At 39.3% G+C, this 18,100-nt stretch overlaps 1 protein-coding gene and 1 long non-coding RNA gene across 2 annotated transcripts in view; one reads left to right on the top strand and one right to left on the bottom strand.

The window, feature by feature from the left end:
- Nucleotides 1–18,100, top strand: part of LOC104003526 (uncharacterized) — a 54,142-nt gene that overhangs the window by 6,580 nt on the left and 29,462 nt on the right. The window lies entirely within an intron of this gene.
- Nucleotides 1–18,100, bottom strand: part of RGS5 (regulator of G protein signaling 5) — a 61,174-nt gene that overhangs the window by 25,860 nt on the left and 17,214 nt on the right. The window contains exon 2 of the mRNA XM_001174440.5: nucleotides 97–207. Coding sequence (XP_001174440.1) covers nucleotides 97–207 — 111 coding nt within the window. The remainder of the gene's footprint in view (nucleotides 1–96; nucleotides 208–18,100) is intronic.

The following is an 18,100-nucleotide window of genomic DNA, read 5'->3' as shown; positions in this document are numbered from 1 at the left end:
TGAAGGGGGTAGTTCTACAGATGAGGAATGGTGCTAAACACTTGAAAAATAGCCATCCTCTGGAGGAAATGAGTGGAATCCATATTCATGACTCACTTCTGGGTCTTGGCTGGTTTCTCTGGCTTCTCATTGTACGGAATGACAAGGTCACCAACTGAGTCTGGCTTCTGGAGGAGAATTCCCAACTTGATCTTAATCTCCTTGGCCCTGAAAGAAGAGACACAGGGGGAAATGAGGACACCACATGTGCATACAGATTTTAAGAAAAGATTTCTTCCTGTGTCAGAGAAACAAAAATGAACAAAATCCCATTTCACTTTTATTTTTCTTGTGGCAGAAAGAATACTAATGCAGAAATTAGGATATGTAAGTTCTAATAAATAGCATTTATCAAGCTCTTAGTATGTCCTTCATTAATTTGCACTACATTTTAATCCTCATTATTGTTTTATATGTGTTCTCTCATTTTATATCTGCAGACACTATAGTACTATTTCCATTTTGCAGATGAGGTCACTGAATGACAGCAGTTTAAATAACTTAAGATAACCCAGCCAGTATTTGGTGGAGACAGATGTGAGCCCAAGCTGTCTGATGCTAGAGTTCCCAGGTAGAACTCTGCATGCATTGCCTACTAGTCTTCTGAGGGCTCTGGTCTTCACTATTGTTAGATATATGACATTTGGAAAAAATGATCACTTTTTAAAATTATTATTATTATACTTTAAATTTTAGGGTACCTGTGCACAACATGCAGGTTTGTTACATATGTATACATGTACCATGTTGGTGTGCTGCACCCATCAACTCGTCATTTAGCATTAGGTATATCTCCCAGTGCTATCCCTCCCCCCTCCCCCTACCCCACAACAGTCCCTGGTGTGTGATGTTCCTCTTTCTGTGTACATGTGTTCTCATTGTTCAATTCCCACCTATGAGTGAGAACATGTGCTGTTTGGTTTTTTGTCCTTGCAATAGTTTGCTGAGAATGATGGTTTCCAGCTTCATCCAGGTCCCTACAAAGGACATGAACTCATCATTTTTTATGGTTGCATAGTATTCCGTGGTGTATATGTGCCACATTTTCTTAATCCAGTCTATCATTGTTGGACATTTGGGTTGGTTCCAAGTCTTTGCTATTGTGAATAGTGCCACAATAAACATACGTGTGCATGTGTCTTTATAGCAGCATGATTTACAATCCTTTGGGTATATACCCAGTAATGGGACGGCTGGGTCAAATGGTATTTCTAGTTCTAGATCCCTGAGGAATCGCCACACTGACTTCCACAATGGTTGAACTAGTTTACAGTCCCACCAACAGTGTAAAAGTGTTCCTATTTCTCCACATCCTCTCCAGCACCTGTTGTTTCCTGACTTTTTGATGATCGCCATTCTAACTGGTGTGAGATGGTATCTCACTGTGGTTTTGATTTGCATTTCTCTGATGGCCAGTGATGATGAGCATTTTTTCATGTGTTTTTTGGCTGCATAAATATCTTCTTTTGAGAAGTAAAATGATCGCTTTTTATTGCCAGACCTCAGTTCCCTCATCTGTAAAATGATGAAGTTATCCATCATTTTAGATGTTTTTTTGAGCTATTTCCAGCTATAAAATTAAATCATTCTACTTGATTATTTCTCTATAAAATTTTTGTTTCCAGCTCCTTATCCATTGTTCTCTATGGCTGTCAGACTATCTTATGTGCAGTAAGCCTTGATAAATGAGTACTAATTGCCAAACAACAAACTACAGCAGAATTTACTGCTTCTTTGTATCTTCAGTATTTTAGTGAGTAGATATGGTCAGAATTCTGGGTACTCCTCCATCACGGGATGCAACTATTTTCACGCTCAGTTTTAAAACTAACCTTCTAATCTATCCATCACTTTATCACAATTCTATACTAGAAAAGCACCAGGCAAATCTTAAATATTAATCCATAGGACAAGTTGTTGAATATTGGGAGACCCAAAAAGCTACCCTTTCCCAGTCACCTTAGCACTTTACCCATGCTTTTAAGACAGGGTTCATCATATTGCATTATGGTCATTGACTTATGTTTCTGTTTTTCTACTTGGATATGAGAACTTTTTGATGGTAGGAATTTAGTCTTAAATACTTTTTAACCCCTGTGCCTAGCACAATGCTTGGCAATATAGTAAACATTTAAAAATATTTGCCAAAGTGAACTAAAAATATCTTGATTTTGTTCTTTACAAATCTGCTAACATTTACCTCCCAGTCAATGCTAATCATAACCAAAGTCTTAAAGAGATGTGGTGAAGTTCACATGGCAGCCAAATAGGATTTTACTATTGTACACATACTTTCCTCATTTGTTCACAGGGAGGCTGTGATGAGGCAATTTAAGTAAATGCCTAAGATTTGCAGTTACGGATATTAGGGAAAAAAATGTAAGGAAACCTGTGGTAACTTATAAAAACTCCATAAATACCTAATTATTACATATTTTCCTTTAGGCTAGTAAATACGGTTTTGAAAACTATGTTTTAGGAACAGGCATCTCTACCGTGTCATTTCCTTTTCATTTTGTTCTGCTTTCACTCTTTCCCTAAGACCCTCTCATTGACTAAAGCCAACTCAGGTCCCACAGTACCTCAGATCAAGCTCAGCACGGCATTAGGGTAAAAACTGGGACTGTTCTGCTGAGGGAGCTTATATAACATTGTGAATTAGAATAAGTGTCGCTTTAATTCCAAGTGTTGCAAGTTACTTAAATTATCTAATGTTTAGTTCTTTTGCCTAGAAATTTGGACTGATAAAATAGTATATCCTAAGACTTTTTGAGATGATTAAATATACTAATGCATGTGAGTCACTTAGCACAGCATTTGGCATAGAACACGGCTTCTTTAAAGTTAGCTCTAACTACACAATCATTTTTCCAACCCACCGCCCATGTTCCCTAGCTTCGAACATTACATTGAAACATACAAAAAATTCCCCGCAAGTTACTAAGGAATTACTACACCCACAACCTTCTATATTCTACCTCTGGGGACAAGAATTGCCAATTTTATATTTATCTGAAAAATGAAGAAAACATTAAGTGGGGAGGAGAAATGAATGCAATATTTGTGGCTACCCTCTGCTGACTAATGTGCAGTATTACAGTCAGAGATGCAAGGTGCACTAGGACACAGTATCCCACCCAGTCCATGAAAACCTTCATCCATAATCCATATCCTCTTGGCTCCATAGGTCCCTCCCTTCCTGTGCACCCATCTGTGGAATCCATGCTGCAACTGTTTTCAGTTTCAACCTTGACCCAATAGTCCACTCACCAATATTTAGATAACAATGATGTAATGAAAGTCTCTCATGTTTAGGTTTCTGTTTGGTTGGTTGTTTTGGTTTTAACTTTATCCCCCCTCTCAAATTTAGTTCCTTTTTTTTTCTATTTCTTGCTCCATTTGAACCTTTTGCTTTTGTAAAAGGCAGAAAAATATTTGTGTTTGATTTCCTGATGCAAGAATAATAGTTGGAGATTAAGGGATAATTAGAACAAAGAAATCGAATGTATGTAAAAGAATTATTAGTGACTTAATTCATTTATTCCTTACTGATTTACTCATTGGTCATGTTTACTGTGTCAGGCAGTATGCAGTAAATATACAAACACCATTAGGTTTGCTCCTTGCTTTCAAGGTGCTTTTAGCCCGGAGAGGTCTTAGATGTGGAAACAATCACAAACAGGTGCTTAAAGACAGACTGTCCAGAAAGCAGCAGAACTCTCGCAGAGGAGCACCAGTGTCCACAACGGTAGATCAGGGGGAACTTCTCAGAGGAGGCAAATGTGGAACTAGAGAATGAGCAGCAGTCAGTCAGTTGGTCTAGAAAAGAATGAGCGTTCCAGAGGGAAGGGTGGGTGCGTGTTATTTTAAGGGATGTAAAAGTAGTTTGTACTGCAAGAGGGTGAAATGTGAGACAGCAGAAAGCCGATTCAAAGAAGTTACTCTGCTTCCCTTCCAGATAGAGGGATGGATGTTGGAGGGACCTCTATACAGTACCTAGCTTGCAGCAAAGTTGGTATGAAAACAAACAAGAGATAAAACTATTGAAAAGCACCTTTCAAAGACTGTCTGTATTTAAAGACGTGGCATCCTATCATATGAACACAATGTATCTCACATTTTCTTTTACTATTTCAGAATGCATTTTCTGTGAAAACACCATTTATAAATGGTAGTTAAATGCTCAAGACATACCACAAAATCCTTTTAAAACCAGGATGAATCAGTACCCTACTACTATTTTATCTATATCACTGCTTAAATAGAGTTTTTTGTGGAATGATCTAGAAATCAACTATCATTTACAACATTGCCAAGAGAAAATCGTATTCCATTTCCTCAGAGCAGACTAACATACCAGAACATCAGGTTACTCTTTTCCTCATATTTGCCCTGGAAATGTAAGGGAGAAAAGATATTCAGTGCTTTGGAAAACACTTCTTTCTATGGCTTCAATTTCTGGCTTGGTATAGGCTCAAGTATAGAGCATTATAAAGTTAAGAGTATTTAAGTTGTGAAGTCTATTAAATTTAATTAGGAGTTCATTATTCAGGGAATGAATAGTATTATTGCATTTCTGCTCATACAACAGTAAAGTTTAAAGGCCGAGGAGCTGACAAATGCTGAAGTTCAAATCACTTTAAACATTGCACTCTTTTTACAAGACTAAATAATGTTAGATTTGTTTTACTCCTCAAGAATCCCTGGAATAGGCCGGGCGCGGTGGCTCACGCCTGTAATCCCAGCACTTTGGGAGGCCGAGGCGGGCGGATCACGAGGTCAGGAGATCGAGACCATCCTGGCTAACACGGTGAAACCCCGTCTCTACTAAAAATACAAAAAATTAGCCGGGCGTGGTAGCGGGCGCCTGTAGTCCCAGCTACTCGGGAGGCTGAGGCAGGAGAATGGCGTGAACCCGGGAGGCGGAGCTTGCAGTGAGCCGAGATCGCGCCACTGCACTCCAGCCTGGGCGAAAGAGAGAGACTCCGTCTCAAAAAAAAAAAAAAAAAAAAAAAAAAGAATCCCTGGAATATTATTTCATCCCCCCTTTCCCTTTCCTCCCTACCATAGCCTCACAGACATATGAAAATAAAACAAACCAAATGAAAAATTCAAACAAAACAATAGCTCCAGCTTACCAAACTATTTTCCCTTTATAGATAAACTTGAATGTATCTGACATTAATTTGGCATCAAAAACAACACCATCCAGAGAAGATAATTTTCTAATTTGTTTACAATTTCCTGCTTGGTCTCGGGCTCTATTTGACTGCACACTAGACATTTTTTCCTGGCCACATTACATTAATGCTCGTTAACAAGAAACTATTTTTATCTCCTGTCATCTCTCTTCCTCCTCTTGTTATTCTTTTGTTTTACAAAGAAAAACTTGTTTTGAAATAAAATCAATTGAAAATGCTTGAGTTAAAGTTTAATTAAAGGCTCAGAGGAAGATAATTCTTTGTCTAGATGACTCACATTAGTGATTCCAAACTGAAAACGGTTTGAATAATTCTGGGGCTTTGCAGTTTTAAATCTGCTCCCTGTGTGGGTATGCTGGCTGGCTGGGAAGTCAAAACTCAAAAGGCCACGGACCACCTCAGTCCTTCCTGCTAGTGCGTGAATTTAATGGGTTATCACCTTAAGATGCATAAGTGTGGAAAACCAGCACAAGCAATCACTAAAAACAGAAACATAGTTAAATTTTGAGAAATACAATTATATTCCACCAGAATGTGTGAAGAACCAATTATATATAAAATCTTATACTAGGTGTTTCAAGGGTTACAGAGTTGTTTCTCGCTTCAGAGACACTTGGAACAATTGAATATAAAACACATATATGTAAACTGTATAGCAGATATTTTTCCAATCACTGATGAATGTAGGTGGAGTATAAAAACAAAAGAACGTAGGCCTGGCACAGTGGCTCATGCCTGTAATCCCAGCACTTTAGGAGGCCGAGGTGGGTGGATCATGAGGTCACGCATTCAAGACCAGCCTGGCCAAGATGGTGAAACCCCATCTCTACTGAAAATACAAAAAAAATTAGCCAAGCGTGGTGGCAGGCACCTGTAATCCCAACTACTCGGGAGGCTGAGGCAGAGAACTGCTTGAACCCAGGAGGTGGAGGTTGCAGTAAGCCAAGATCATGCCGCTGCACTCCAGCCTGGACAACAGAGCAAGACTCCATCTCTAAATAAATAAATAAACAAACAAACAAACACAGACTCTAACCTCAAGGAGCCCTAACTTCCCAATGTGCAATGGGAGATATTATATACCTAAAAACTGCTCCTAATATATCCTCAGAGCCCTCTGAATTTTCCATTCATGGCATTTTTCAATTGGCATTTATATCTCCGTATGTATATGTATATGCGAATATTGTGTATCTCTCCCATTAAAGTGTCAGGTCCCCAAGAGCAGAGTGAACATTTGTTTAGTTCACAATTACAGCTTCAGCACTTAGCACAGGGCCTGGCATTTAATAGCATTCAATAAAGATTTGCCATGTAAATTGATGAATGAGCAAATGAATGAATGAACTGAATTGCTAAGTTATAGTAAAGCTGCATTTTGGGGTGGAGTAGGTGAAATATTGGAGTGCAGCTTAGAATGAGTCACGGAGGACTAAGATGTCTCTAATTTGCTAACTGGACAGAGGTAACACCATTAAATGACTATAAGCACTATAAAGTAAGTGAATTCAATTTCTGTCCTTGAAAGAGATTGAGAATGGTCAAGTGGGGCATTTAGTTCCTCATATTATATAGGACATATGCTGATGAGAAGAGGCAGGGAGGATAATTGCAATCACTAGCAATCTGAAAAGAATCAATTATAAGACCATAATTTTTCAGGATTTAAAAGAAACAGAAGTAGCCCTGGGGCATAGGCTATTCCTGTGGTTGAAAGGCTTTCGGCAATCACAAACAGGTTTCACTGTAGACGCCAGACATATGTCAGGAACAACGAGAAGGAAGAAGAGAGGGAGGAGAGTTGAGAAGCATAAGGCAAGATTTTTACAACACATTTCCAAAAGAGGTGTCCTAACATCGGATAATCCAATTTAAATTCAATGCAATTTAAATCCGTGTCGCAGATGCCCCCTGCTGGCTGTGGGAAGGCGTGGGCATTAGCAAAGAACTGAGCAAAGAGCAGATTGGTTCCAGGCTGCTTCCTTCTGAAGAAACACTACGAGGCTTCTTTCCACGGACTAAAAAGAACATGTCTGGAATAGATACCCAGGAAAGAGAAACACAAGCTTCTAAAACACTCGCTAGCCGTCAATGTCCACAGCCGAGAGTAAGACATTTGCCAGATTAGAGACCAGAGGAGAGAGGAGCTCCTCTGAGTTCCGTGCAGCTGAGAACTAATCTGAGAGGTAGAACCCAGCAGAGACTGACAGAGGGAAGGGGGCCCAGAGGGTCCCTGCGCAGGCCTATCAAGAGGGAGAATGCATTTTGCTGAAAGCTGGAACAGCCTTCTTCCTGGCTGCTCATTTAAAACTTCATATCAGTGGAGTTTGCTCCTTGTAGGTGGCTCCGAGACAGGGTAATGGATGATCTTGAAAACCCTTAGCGGGAGTATAAGAATATGCTAGTGGAAAGTCGGCTCAGTTCTGGGGCTGAAATCCTCAACTTGCCAGGATCCTCAGCATGGCCCCTAAAATCAAGATGGACTCTTAACTGCAGAGAAAGGCAGTGCCGGGTGATTGTGGTGGAAAGAATCTATCATTTTGGCATCTACCATCTACCCTATTTCTGAATTTACCTACTTCAATTTGACCTACAGAAAATTCACTCATTGCTTGTGCTTTAACAGCATATGAAAGAGAAGTTTAGTAATACAGTGTGATATCATGTTAAAACATGTATTTATTTTCTTACTTGATTTATATAATTAATATATGATACATGATGGAAAATGACTCTATGGTTAGTTAATATGAAATACCCCTTGGGTGCTCCAAATGATAAAAAGGTGAAGAAAATGCTAAGGAATATATAGTAGTAGTAGTATTAATGTGTTATGATATGACTTCAGAAATGAAAGCTCTGTTTCTAAACACAAGTGAATCATTCCCTAGCAGTGTTTTAGGCTTTCACTCATATTAGTGATTAATTACATAATAAGCCCCTTCAAACTATAAGATGGCTGAAAAGATGGAACTGACAATGTCATTTGTGTCAAATATATTCACAGAAAGCACGTTTATCTATTATACCCTTTCAACTCTTGATATGTTCTAACGTTTCCCTTCAGCAGATTGTCTTAATAACAACTCTTTTCATTTTTATGTTCAAGCTGTTACCTCAACTACCCCAGGTTAGCTCATTTTCAGTAAGGGACCATCACAAGTAACCTGCAGTAACAGACTAGGAAGTCTCCCAGGGTTCTTGTTTAAATAAGCTGACTTAATTTCTTAGGACCATTGTGGACAGAGAAAAGCCTGTGCAGGCCGGGTGCAGTGGCCCACGCCTGTAATCCCATCACTTTGGGAGGGCAAGGCGGGCAGATCACCTGAGGTTGGGAGTTCGACACCAGCCTGACCAACATGGTGAAACCCCGTCTCTACTAAAAATACAAAATTAGCCATGAGTGGTGGTGCATGCCTGCAATCCCAGCTACTCCGGAGGCTGAGGCAGGAGAATCCCTTGAACCCAGGAGGTGGAGGTTGTGGTGAGCTCAGATCACGCCATTGCACTCCAGTCTGGGCAACAAGAGTGAAACTCAGTCTCAAAAAAAAAAAAAAGAAAAGAAAAAAAGAAAAAGAAAACCCTGTGCAGCCTCTCCTTTTGTTCACTTATTTATTCAACAAATTAAAAGTATGTTTACTGAATGCCTACCACATGATGTACGCTATAATATGTTTTGATATTTTCAACGAAATAAAAAAGATAAGGTCCTCTCATTGAGTTTATGTTTAAATTGGGCAAGACAGATACAAAACAAGAAATGAAAAACAATGAAATAAAAAATTTTAGCTGGTTGTAATCACTACAGTATGACATGATGTATGTCATAGTTAATTCAGCTACTTGACCTAATCAAGCATTCACATCTCAACAGTGGTCAGCAAGCTCTTTAGAAAGACCATGCTCCAAAGGTGGCTGCTGTAGCTGCCTCAGCTATCCCTATTGAGATCGAAGTCAGATGCTTTGCCAACTAGCAGGACGCGTGCTAGAAGTGAGTGTTTACACGTAGGCTTGTTCATTAGATAATGGGCTCTCCAGTCACAATAATATTCAAGTTATTTGGACTTGTGACACTATTGTGGAAACCCCCACCCATTCCATAGAAAGGTTTTGAAAATGTAATTCACTCTTAACCCTTAGAGATGGCACCTGTGGCTTGATTCCCACAAAGTCCTCTATCCAGACATTGATGCTAAGATTTCTTGTTGCCTGATATCAACTAAAAGGTATTAGAATCCCAGCTTAGAATATTATTGTATCTGAGCAAACCCTTCATACAAGGTGTAGTCAGGGCAGAAAGAACTAGGACTTTATTGAGATTATAGAATAAGTCATACAAACATTTTACATGAGCTTGTTAATAAGTATTTGTTCAAAAAGTATGGCACAGTTGGATTTCATTATGCATACGGTGGTCTTGCTTTCATAAACCTGGCCCTACTTGTTGGGCATCCTCTTCTTCAGTCAACTGGGGGAGAAACACACTTTATCTCCCAGATCCCTGATATATCCAAGTGTGGAGGACCACATGAGGTCACCAGACTTTCATTTAATCATACAATTCCTTAATCTAGGTGCAAGGACTTCACCCATGATCATGCAGTCACCCCTCTCCACGGCAAACACGCAGAAAAAAGTGATCTGTAGCAACTCTTAAAGATAATAATAATAGCTTAAATAGATATTAATGTATCGGGTGTTAATGCATATATTCCTCCACATGTAATTTTGCCTCTTTAAAGACTGTTGCCAGGCATTTCGTGCTTTCTTGCCTCTGAGGGAGTTGTGTTGTGACGTCAAAAGCAAATGATAATTGACAAGAGTATCCCATTTTGGTATTTGTTTTCCAAAACCCCAAAATCACTGAGATATGCCAGCTTGTTCCCAGAGAGAAGGAGTGAAAGACTACTGTGTTTGACGAGTGGTAAAGAAAGAAACAGAAAGCCTGAGCATGGTGGCTCATGCCTGTGATCCCAGCACTTTAGGAGGCCGAGGCGGGTGGATCACCTGAGGTCAGGAATTCAAGACCAGCCTAGACAACATGGTGAACACTCCCCTCCGTCTCTTCTAAAAATACAAAAAAATTAGCCAGGCGTGGTGGTACGTGCCTGTAGTCCCAGCTACTAGGGAAGCTGAGGCACAAGAATAGCTTGAACTTGGGAGGTGGAGGTTGTAGTGAACTGAGATGGTGCCACTGCACTTGGGCCTAGAAAACAAAAGGGAGACTCTGTCTCAAAAGAATTTTAAAAAAATTAAAAATTTAAAAATAAATATATAAAAGAAGCAGAAAAATAGGGAAAAGAGAGAATCCCTGAGAAAATGTCAGAGGACAGGGATTTAGGGTTCTATAACTAATCAAATCCTCATCTTCTCTAGCCACATATGCATTTTCAGGAGTCCAGGGAGGTGGTAGGAGCACAGAAGGGTACAACAATGTAGTACGCCTAATGAGACTTGATCCTAAAAGCACCAGGGTTCCTACCCTTAACCAAGACGATACCTAAACCCACACAAGGGGCTCTAGCTTCAAGAGATTATGAAGCTTCGAACAAGAAACTGATAAATAATGACACATTTATAAATTTTCAAAACCCAGCCATCTATAAGCGTGAAAGGCCCCTACCCCAGCACACACACATACACACACACAAAGATTGCTTAAACTTAAACAGGAAGTGTTCAGGAGAACTTACCATAAAATGGTGATGAAACCATGGAAATCGTGAACAATAAATGTGGTGAAGTTTCCATTACAGAAGAAAAGTCATCAAGAAAAGACTAGCAACAAGCTGTTTTGGATAACTAAGTCATATGACCACCTGGATCTGTCCAAGCAATATCATAAGATACTTTCCAGATCCCTATTCTATTACTACAGTCAAAAGTAACATGTTGAATTGTGTTAAATCTTCCCCACACTTGAGAGAGACAATGTCGAACTCCCAACTGTGGCAAAAATCCTGTCTCAGATTATGTAACTGGAAGCTTGTAAAGCAAATACGATACACGTTAAAAAGACTATTCCTAGAGAGAAAGTCAAGTGGAACATTGAACTCTTAGAAAATCCAATTAATACCAAAACTAAACTCTTGTTTTCTTAAAGCAAGAGACAGAATAACATAGTGGTAAAGGGCATGGATATTGGAGCCAAACTGCCCAGATTCATCTTACTACATGTGTGACTTTTGGCAAGTTTTTAAACCTTACCTTGCCTTAGTTTTCTCATCTGTAAAATGAAGATAATAATGGTATCTATTTCATAAGCCTCTTGTGATTAAGTGAGTTACTATATGTGAAACACCAATATTAGTGCCCAGCACATGTACTATGGTACTCCATAAGTGGCAAGGTTTATTATTATTATTACTTACAGAAAGTCCTGTGCCAATGAAGGAAAATGTCCAGATTATTAACAGAAAAAAATGACAGCTGTCAACATAGAACGTAACATAGAGCATAACAATTGGAAATAGAGTAAAACAGTACAAAACAGTACAACAGCAAAAGATTTTCCCTTGACTAAATCCTATTATCAACTCAGTCAGTACTTTTATGGGTGATCTTGAATATGTTATTTGAGCTCTCTTGTTTCCTGCCAAAAAAGAAAAGGTAGAAAAAGAGAAAGGGAGAAAGGAAATAAGTTTAGTGAGAAAACCTCTAATAGCTCCTCCAAGTATAAAAAATTAAGATTTCAAGAGGATCACATTCAATATATTTGCTATATAAATGAGAACATTCAAGGACCTGAGGTGTTCAATGCCTTGTGAATGGCACCATGTATTCCTTTTTACTCAACCCTTCTTCCCAATATCCCATTTTTATGTAACTATAATATTCTCCTTACTCTCATAATTTATAAATGCTCCAATCTACATTATTTAGACTTTCTTCTTCATTGCCAATAGCTAATCTGTCACAAGTGTTTTTCTGTCTTCCCAGAAAATCCTTTTATTTTTATTTTTTGAGACAGGGTTTCACTCTGTCACCCAGACTGGAGTGCAGTGGCATGATCTTGGCTCACTGCAGCCTCCACCTCCTGGGCTCAACCAATTCTTCTAACTTTTGTATTAATATTTTTTGTAGAGATGGCATTTTGCCATGTTGCCCAGTCTGGTCTCAAATGCCTGAGCTCAGATGATCCACCTGCCTCGGCCTCCTCAAGTGCTGGAATTACAGGTGTGAACCGCTGCGCCCAGCCAAGGAAATCCTGTTAAATGTGTCCTTGTTTCTTCATACCTATATTTACCACCCTTCTCCAGGTCTGAATTACTGTAATATCCCACCTGCCCATTTTCCTCTTCCTACTGCAGTGCCTTCAGCACCCCCTATCAGACCAGCCTTGCAGAGACAATTTCCTCCTCAAATATAATGGTTCTCTATGTTAACCACAGTAGTTCTCAAACTTCAGTGTACACCCAAATCACTTGGAGGCCTGGTTAAAACACAGAGAGCTGGTCTCCACCCCAAAGTTTCTTTATTCCCACGTTTTTTGGGTGTACAATTGTGCGAGTTTTAACACACAGATTATTGCTACAGTTAGGATACAGAACAGTTCTGTCACCCCAGAAATTCCCTCATGCTGCCCCTTTGTAATAAAGCCCTTACCCTGTTCTTTTTTTTTGAGACGGAGTCTCACTCTGTTGCCCAGGCTGGAGTGCAGTGGTGTTATCTCGTCTCACTGCAAGCTGCGCCTCCCGGGTTCACGCCATTCTCCTGCCTCAGCCTCCCGAGTAGCTGGGACTACAGGCGCCCGTCACTACGCCCGGCTAATTTTTTGTATTTTTAGTAGAGACGGGGTTACACCGCATTAGCGAGGATGGTCTCGATATCCCGACCTCGTGATCCGCCCGCCTCGGCCTCCCAAAGTGTTGGGATTACAGGCGTGAGCCACCGCGCCCGGCCCCCTGTTCTTATCCCTAGCAACCGCTGATCTGTTCTCCATCCTTATAGTTTTGTTTTTTCTCATATACATAAGATCATATGGTATGCAACCTTTGCCTCTGGCTTTTCTTCATTCAGGAGGTCTGAGGTGGGGTTTGAAGATTCACATCTCTGGTTCAGGACCACACTTTGAGAACCACTGATCTACCATATCTACTTCAAACATCACTTTCTGCCTTCTAACATCCTCAGCTGCTAACCTTATTTCCCATTATTCTCCACAACCACATGTACACCTACTCCTGTTGGCCTGCTCAGTATCTCCCAAGCACACCATCTTTTTCTCCCTCCACCTCTATGCCAGTTTAATACTCCAGGATCAGAACAAGTCTCACTCTTTTCTTGAAACCTCTGTAACTACTCCATCCCAGACTGCTTTCTCTCTTATCTACTATAAAATTACAAAACAGAGGCATATTTAAGGGGCCTCAGGGAGCTTTTAATTTGCACCCCCCCCCCATTTTAAAAATGGAAAAACTGAGATTTACAGAAATTAAAAGATGTTTCCAAGTTCTCATGGCCAGTAAGTTACAGAGCAAAGAACAGAACACATTTCTTCTTCTCAAGTTATGGATAGCACGTTTTCACGGAATGACTCTAGCTTTTTGTAAATGTATACCTAAGAGTCCCATATGTATGTACTCCCAGTGAGATAGCAAGCTCCTTGAGGATGGGTGCCTTGTCTTACTTCCTTGGTCTCCCCAAGGAAGACCAAGGAAGGTTATTTTAAATAACCTTAAAAATAACTAAGTACCGTAAAGTTGCTTTAACTCTTAGGATGACATAGATGATAAGACCACAGGTCTGCACTGCTTGGGTTTATATTCCAACTCTTACCAGCAGAGTGACATTGGACAAATTAAATTCCAATCCTTAATTTAAATTCTGACCCTTCATTTTTCTATGTAAAAATGGTGATAATAGAATTTATAACTCATAGATATGTTGCGATGCTAAATAAGTTAATGCATTAATAGGTTTAGCATGGAACTTGGTGTATAGTATTATAAATATTCAATAAATGTTACCTATTATTATTATTGTCACTATCATATTTGTCCTATCCCTATCACCGTATCTTGCAAGTATGTGTTGATTAATAATATGTTAATTGAATGGATAAATGGATAGGATAGGATAGGATAGGCTCAAGAAAGATCTATTTGACTAGCATTCAAGGTAAACTCCTTTCAGAAGATTTCCACCTCATAATAATGCAACCAATTCTGATAGCAAAGAGAAGATACACTGCTGGCCTATTCATTGGGAACTCCTATGGAGTGACAAAGAAAGCAAGTATGGAGACCTCCACTGCTGCCTAGTTCAGCTCAATTACATTGTATTATCACCCCCCTGGTGCTGTAATTTTACTTTAGTTTTTAAAAGAGTATTGTTTTTCCCAAGTACTGGCCACTCCCTACTCAAGGATTCCCGTGGAAATTGAGATATTTCCCATGCTTTTCTGGGCTGTCTCTGACATGCTATCCCTCAGAGTAGGTTACTGGGGGTAAGGAAGGAGACAGTGGAAGGACAAGACCAACAAGACAGAAACAGTTTATTTCTCTTTGACCTTAAATTATCCCATCTTATTCCAAATGTTGTTGGCAGGATGGCTGGACTTTTGGCAATTCATTTTGGAAGCCAGATAATGAATAGTGGGAAAATTATCCTCAGGTCAAGGAAGACAGGCATTTATGGTTTATTTTGAGTTCCAAAGGTGGAGGGGTCAGAAGGGATTCCCACGAGAGCTCCTCTGAACACTGCAGTCATTCAAAGTCTTTGAGTGTCTCCATGTCCTCCTGCTTTGAATTATACTGAGGGACTTTATAGACTGAAAGTTTCTTATTGTACATGGCACTAGTAACTCATTTTATATACCACAAAAATATAAATGAAAGGGGTAGTAAAAGGTATTGGAGAAGGAGGGAGGGAAAGAGGAGAAATGTAAAATTAATTGAGATCTTAATAAACATTAACATGTATTACATCACTTAATAAAACTACAGTTCCCAGAACTTTAATGTGTCCTCTCACAATACATTTACATAAAAGATACAAATTCATTACTACAAACAACAATACTTAGTCAACATTTAACTTTGCCAGCTTTTTAAAAGAGTTTGCTGAGGAAAATAACATAACAATGAGGAATAAGAGGGCTGTTTCTGAAGCATAGAATTAGATCTCAAACCATTTCTTCTTTCTCCCCCCAAAATTTAATAGCCACTTATTATTCTCAAGATTTCTATTTTCAGGAACAATCTACTGATTCATGCATTCAATTCATTTATGTATTCATTTACTTGTCAGATTTTAATAAAGCAACCACCATTTGTCAGGCACTGTACTGGATGCTATGGGGTTGTTTTACAAAATTAATAAGCAATTATTCCTGACCTGAAATTGCTTTCATTTTACAAAGGAGACATGTATAGATGCTTTTATTGAGATGCAGCTGTGATATGGCAGAAAGAGCCCTTGGTTTTGAATTAGCACACCTGAAGGTAAACTCAGGGTTATGGAGTGCATTTTCTGTCCTTGGGCCAGATGTTTAACTTATTCGCTGGTAAAATAATAATGTTGATAATATCTACCTTGGAAGATTATGCTAAGAATTAAATTAGATAATATCAAATACACAGACAAGTTGAGGAAAATTGAGTAAAAGTGATATAAACTACAAGAATAATTGAAAAGTTCTGTGAGAGTTTATAGAACGAAGGGATAGCTTCTCCCTGAGGGAGATCTTGCTGGGACCTTGCATGCCAGAGAAGGAAATGGTATTGGCTTGGATCTCAAAGCAGGCACCCTCTTTCTGTCTTTCTCCCATCTCTCCAGTGATTCCTTCCAATGTTTAATATGGAAGTTCACATTTCCCTAATAAGTTTTCTAAAAATTTCACATAAGTTTTCGAGGTACATGCAAATCACATTCCTGAAAACTTCTCCTCAGCATTCTTAGACGATTCCTTCCTTTTCCTCCCAATGAGCAATGCAGTCTGCCCTGTGGTTCTTGCACATTGAGGACTAAAGAACAGAAACTCCCTTAAATTGTGTGGTTACTGGAATAGGAGTCTCTAAGTTAGAGATCTGGGCTTAATGGAGCAACAAAGTCTAGGAACCAAGCAAAAGGTCACCCTGTTGCCACAAGACAACAGGGTGTCTTTAGGCTGAGTACACTTTTCTAGACTGTAGACATGAACCATTTTAAACAAATAGAAATGTAATTTTATGTACTTCAAATGCAAGTCACAGGTGACAGGAGACCATCAGTTATAAAACACACCACCAAGGGAAACAAAAAAACCTGAGAACTTGGAGAAGCCACAGAGAGTGTTAGGAAGCTTTCCTGACCACCCCATCCCTCCAAAAAAAAAAAAAAAAAAAGGGAAGAACAATGTCTGTTAAATGAAAAGATGAAAAGTATCTAGGTGACAGAAGAAGAGTTAGCAAGGCATAGACACAGAAATAAAAGGAGAAAGGGGAACAAGTCAGATGGCCAAAGTTATATCCCCAAATCGCCCTCCATGGTGGCAGAAGGGACTTTGCAGAAGTGATAAGTTAAGGATCTTGAAGTGGGAATTTATCCTGGATTATCTAAGTTGGCCCAATATAATTACAAGAATCCTTGTAAGAAGAAGGCAGGAGGGTCAAGTCTGAAGGCAATATGACAATGAAATCAGAAAGAAAGATTAAAAAATGCTATACTGCTGGCTGCAACATGAGTCAAGGAATGCAGGTGGCCTCTAGATGTTAGAAAAGGCAAATAAATCAATTTCCCCCAGAACCTCCAGGAGGAATGCAGCCCTAGGGATCCATTTTTGATTTCTGACTTCCAGAACTGTATGAGAATGGATTCATGTTGCTTTAAGTGACTAAGCTTGTGGCAACTGTTATAGCAGCAAGTATGAAACTAACACACTTCACTTAGCTTTTGTTTTTTAAACTTAGTTAACTATAGAAAATAGACTTAAAACCAGTCAGACTGTTCTGTGATCCTCATTCTACCATTCTATTTTCAGTTAATAGATAATCCTAATTCTTTTAACCTCTTTTGAATTATCTGTTTCTCAGCCTTATCTAATCTTCCTCTCCTGAACCAGCTATTTGTTCCAATATTGCTCCTTCTCTCCTAAACCCAAAAGCTCAAACCAGGCAAGACAGTGTCCTATAGTCTTTATTTACACACACACACACACACACACACACACACACACACAGAGGGGTATGAGTGGGCTTCATTTTTATGGCTATGTTACCTATGAATTATTCCCTGGAGTCTTGCATATGGGAGTCATGGCTGTTTTTTTAAATCAAATTAATAACTAACAACTATAAAATTGTCCAGGAAGATCAGGGCTTTTGACTTGAAATCATCTAAAAATTCCTAAAAGACAAGGTGAGAGTTCAGAAGAATGAACTCATCACCTGCTACAAATAGCTTCCCTTTCACGTAATCATATTCCATCAAGAGTCCAATTATCCTCTCAACCCCCCAGGCTCAACTTGGTTATCTGTGATCCTCCCTTCTCTCTTTCCTCCTGTCATCCAGCTGTCTCATTTACTTTCTAATGTTCCTTGCAAGGGGCCCTTTCATGGAAGTCCCATTCTTACACCTCTGTAGGGAGATGAAGATAATTCCTGATGCTTTCCAGTTCCCTGTTCTAGATCCTTTCTGAGGTTTGGCTGCAAGGTTGTTGCAACCTGAAGATAACTAAGAAAAAGCAAACATTAAGAGAAACCACACATTTCTCAGTTAACTGCATGGTTCACTCAACACATGCAATGCATAAACTTATTGAGTGCTCACAATAATCCTATGAGACAGGTATTACTGTGACCCCGTGACCTCATAGAGAACTTAGATAATTTGCTCAAATTCACCAAGTAATAAAGCAAACATTGATGGGGTTAAAACAA

The sequence above is a fragment of the Pan troglodytes genome, chromosome 1 (genome assembly GCF_028858775.2).
Source record: "Pan troglodytes isolate AG18354 chromosome 1, NHGRI_mPanTro3-v2.0_pri, whole genome shotgun sequence".
In the NCBI taxonomy this organism is placed as follows: Eukaryota; Metazoa; Chordata; class Mammalia; order Primates; family Hominidae; genus Pan; species Pan troglodytes.
This window is presented reverse-complemented; position numbering and strand designations above follow the sequence as displayed.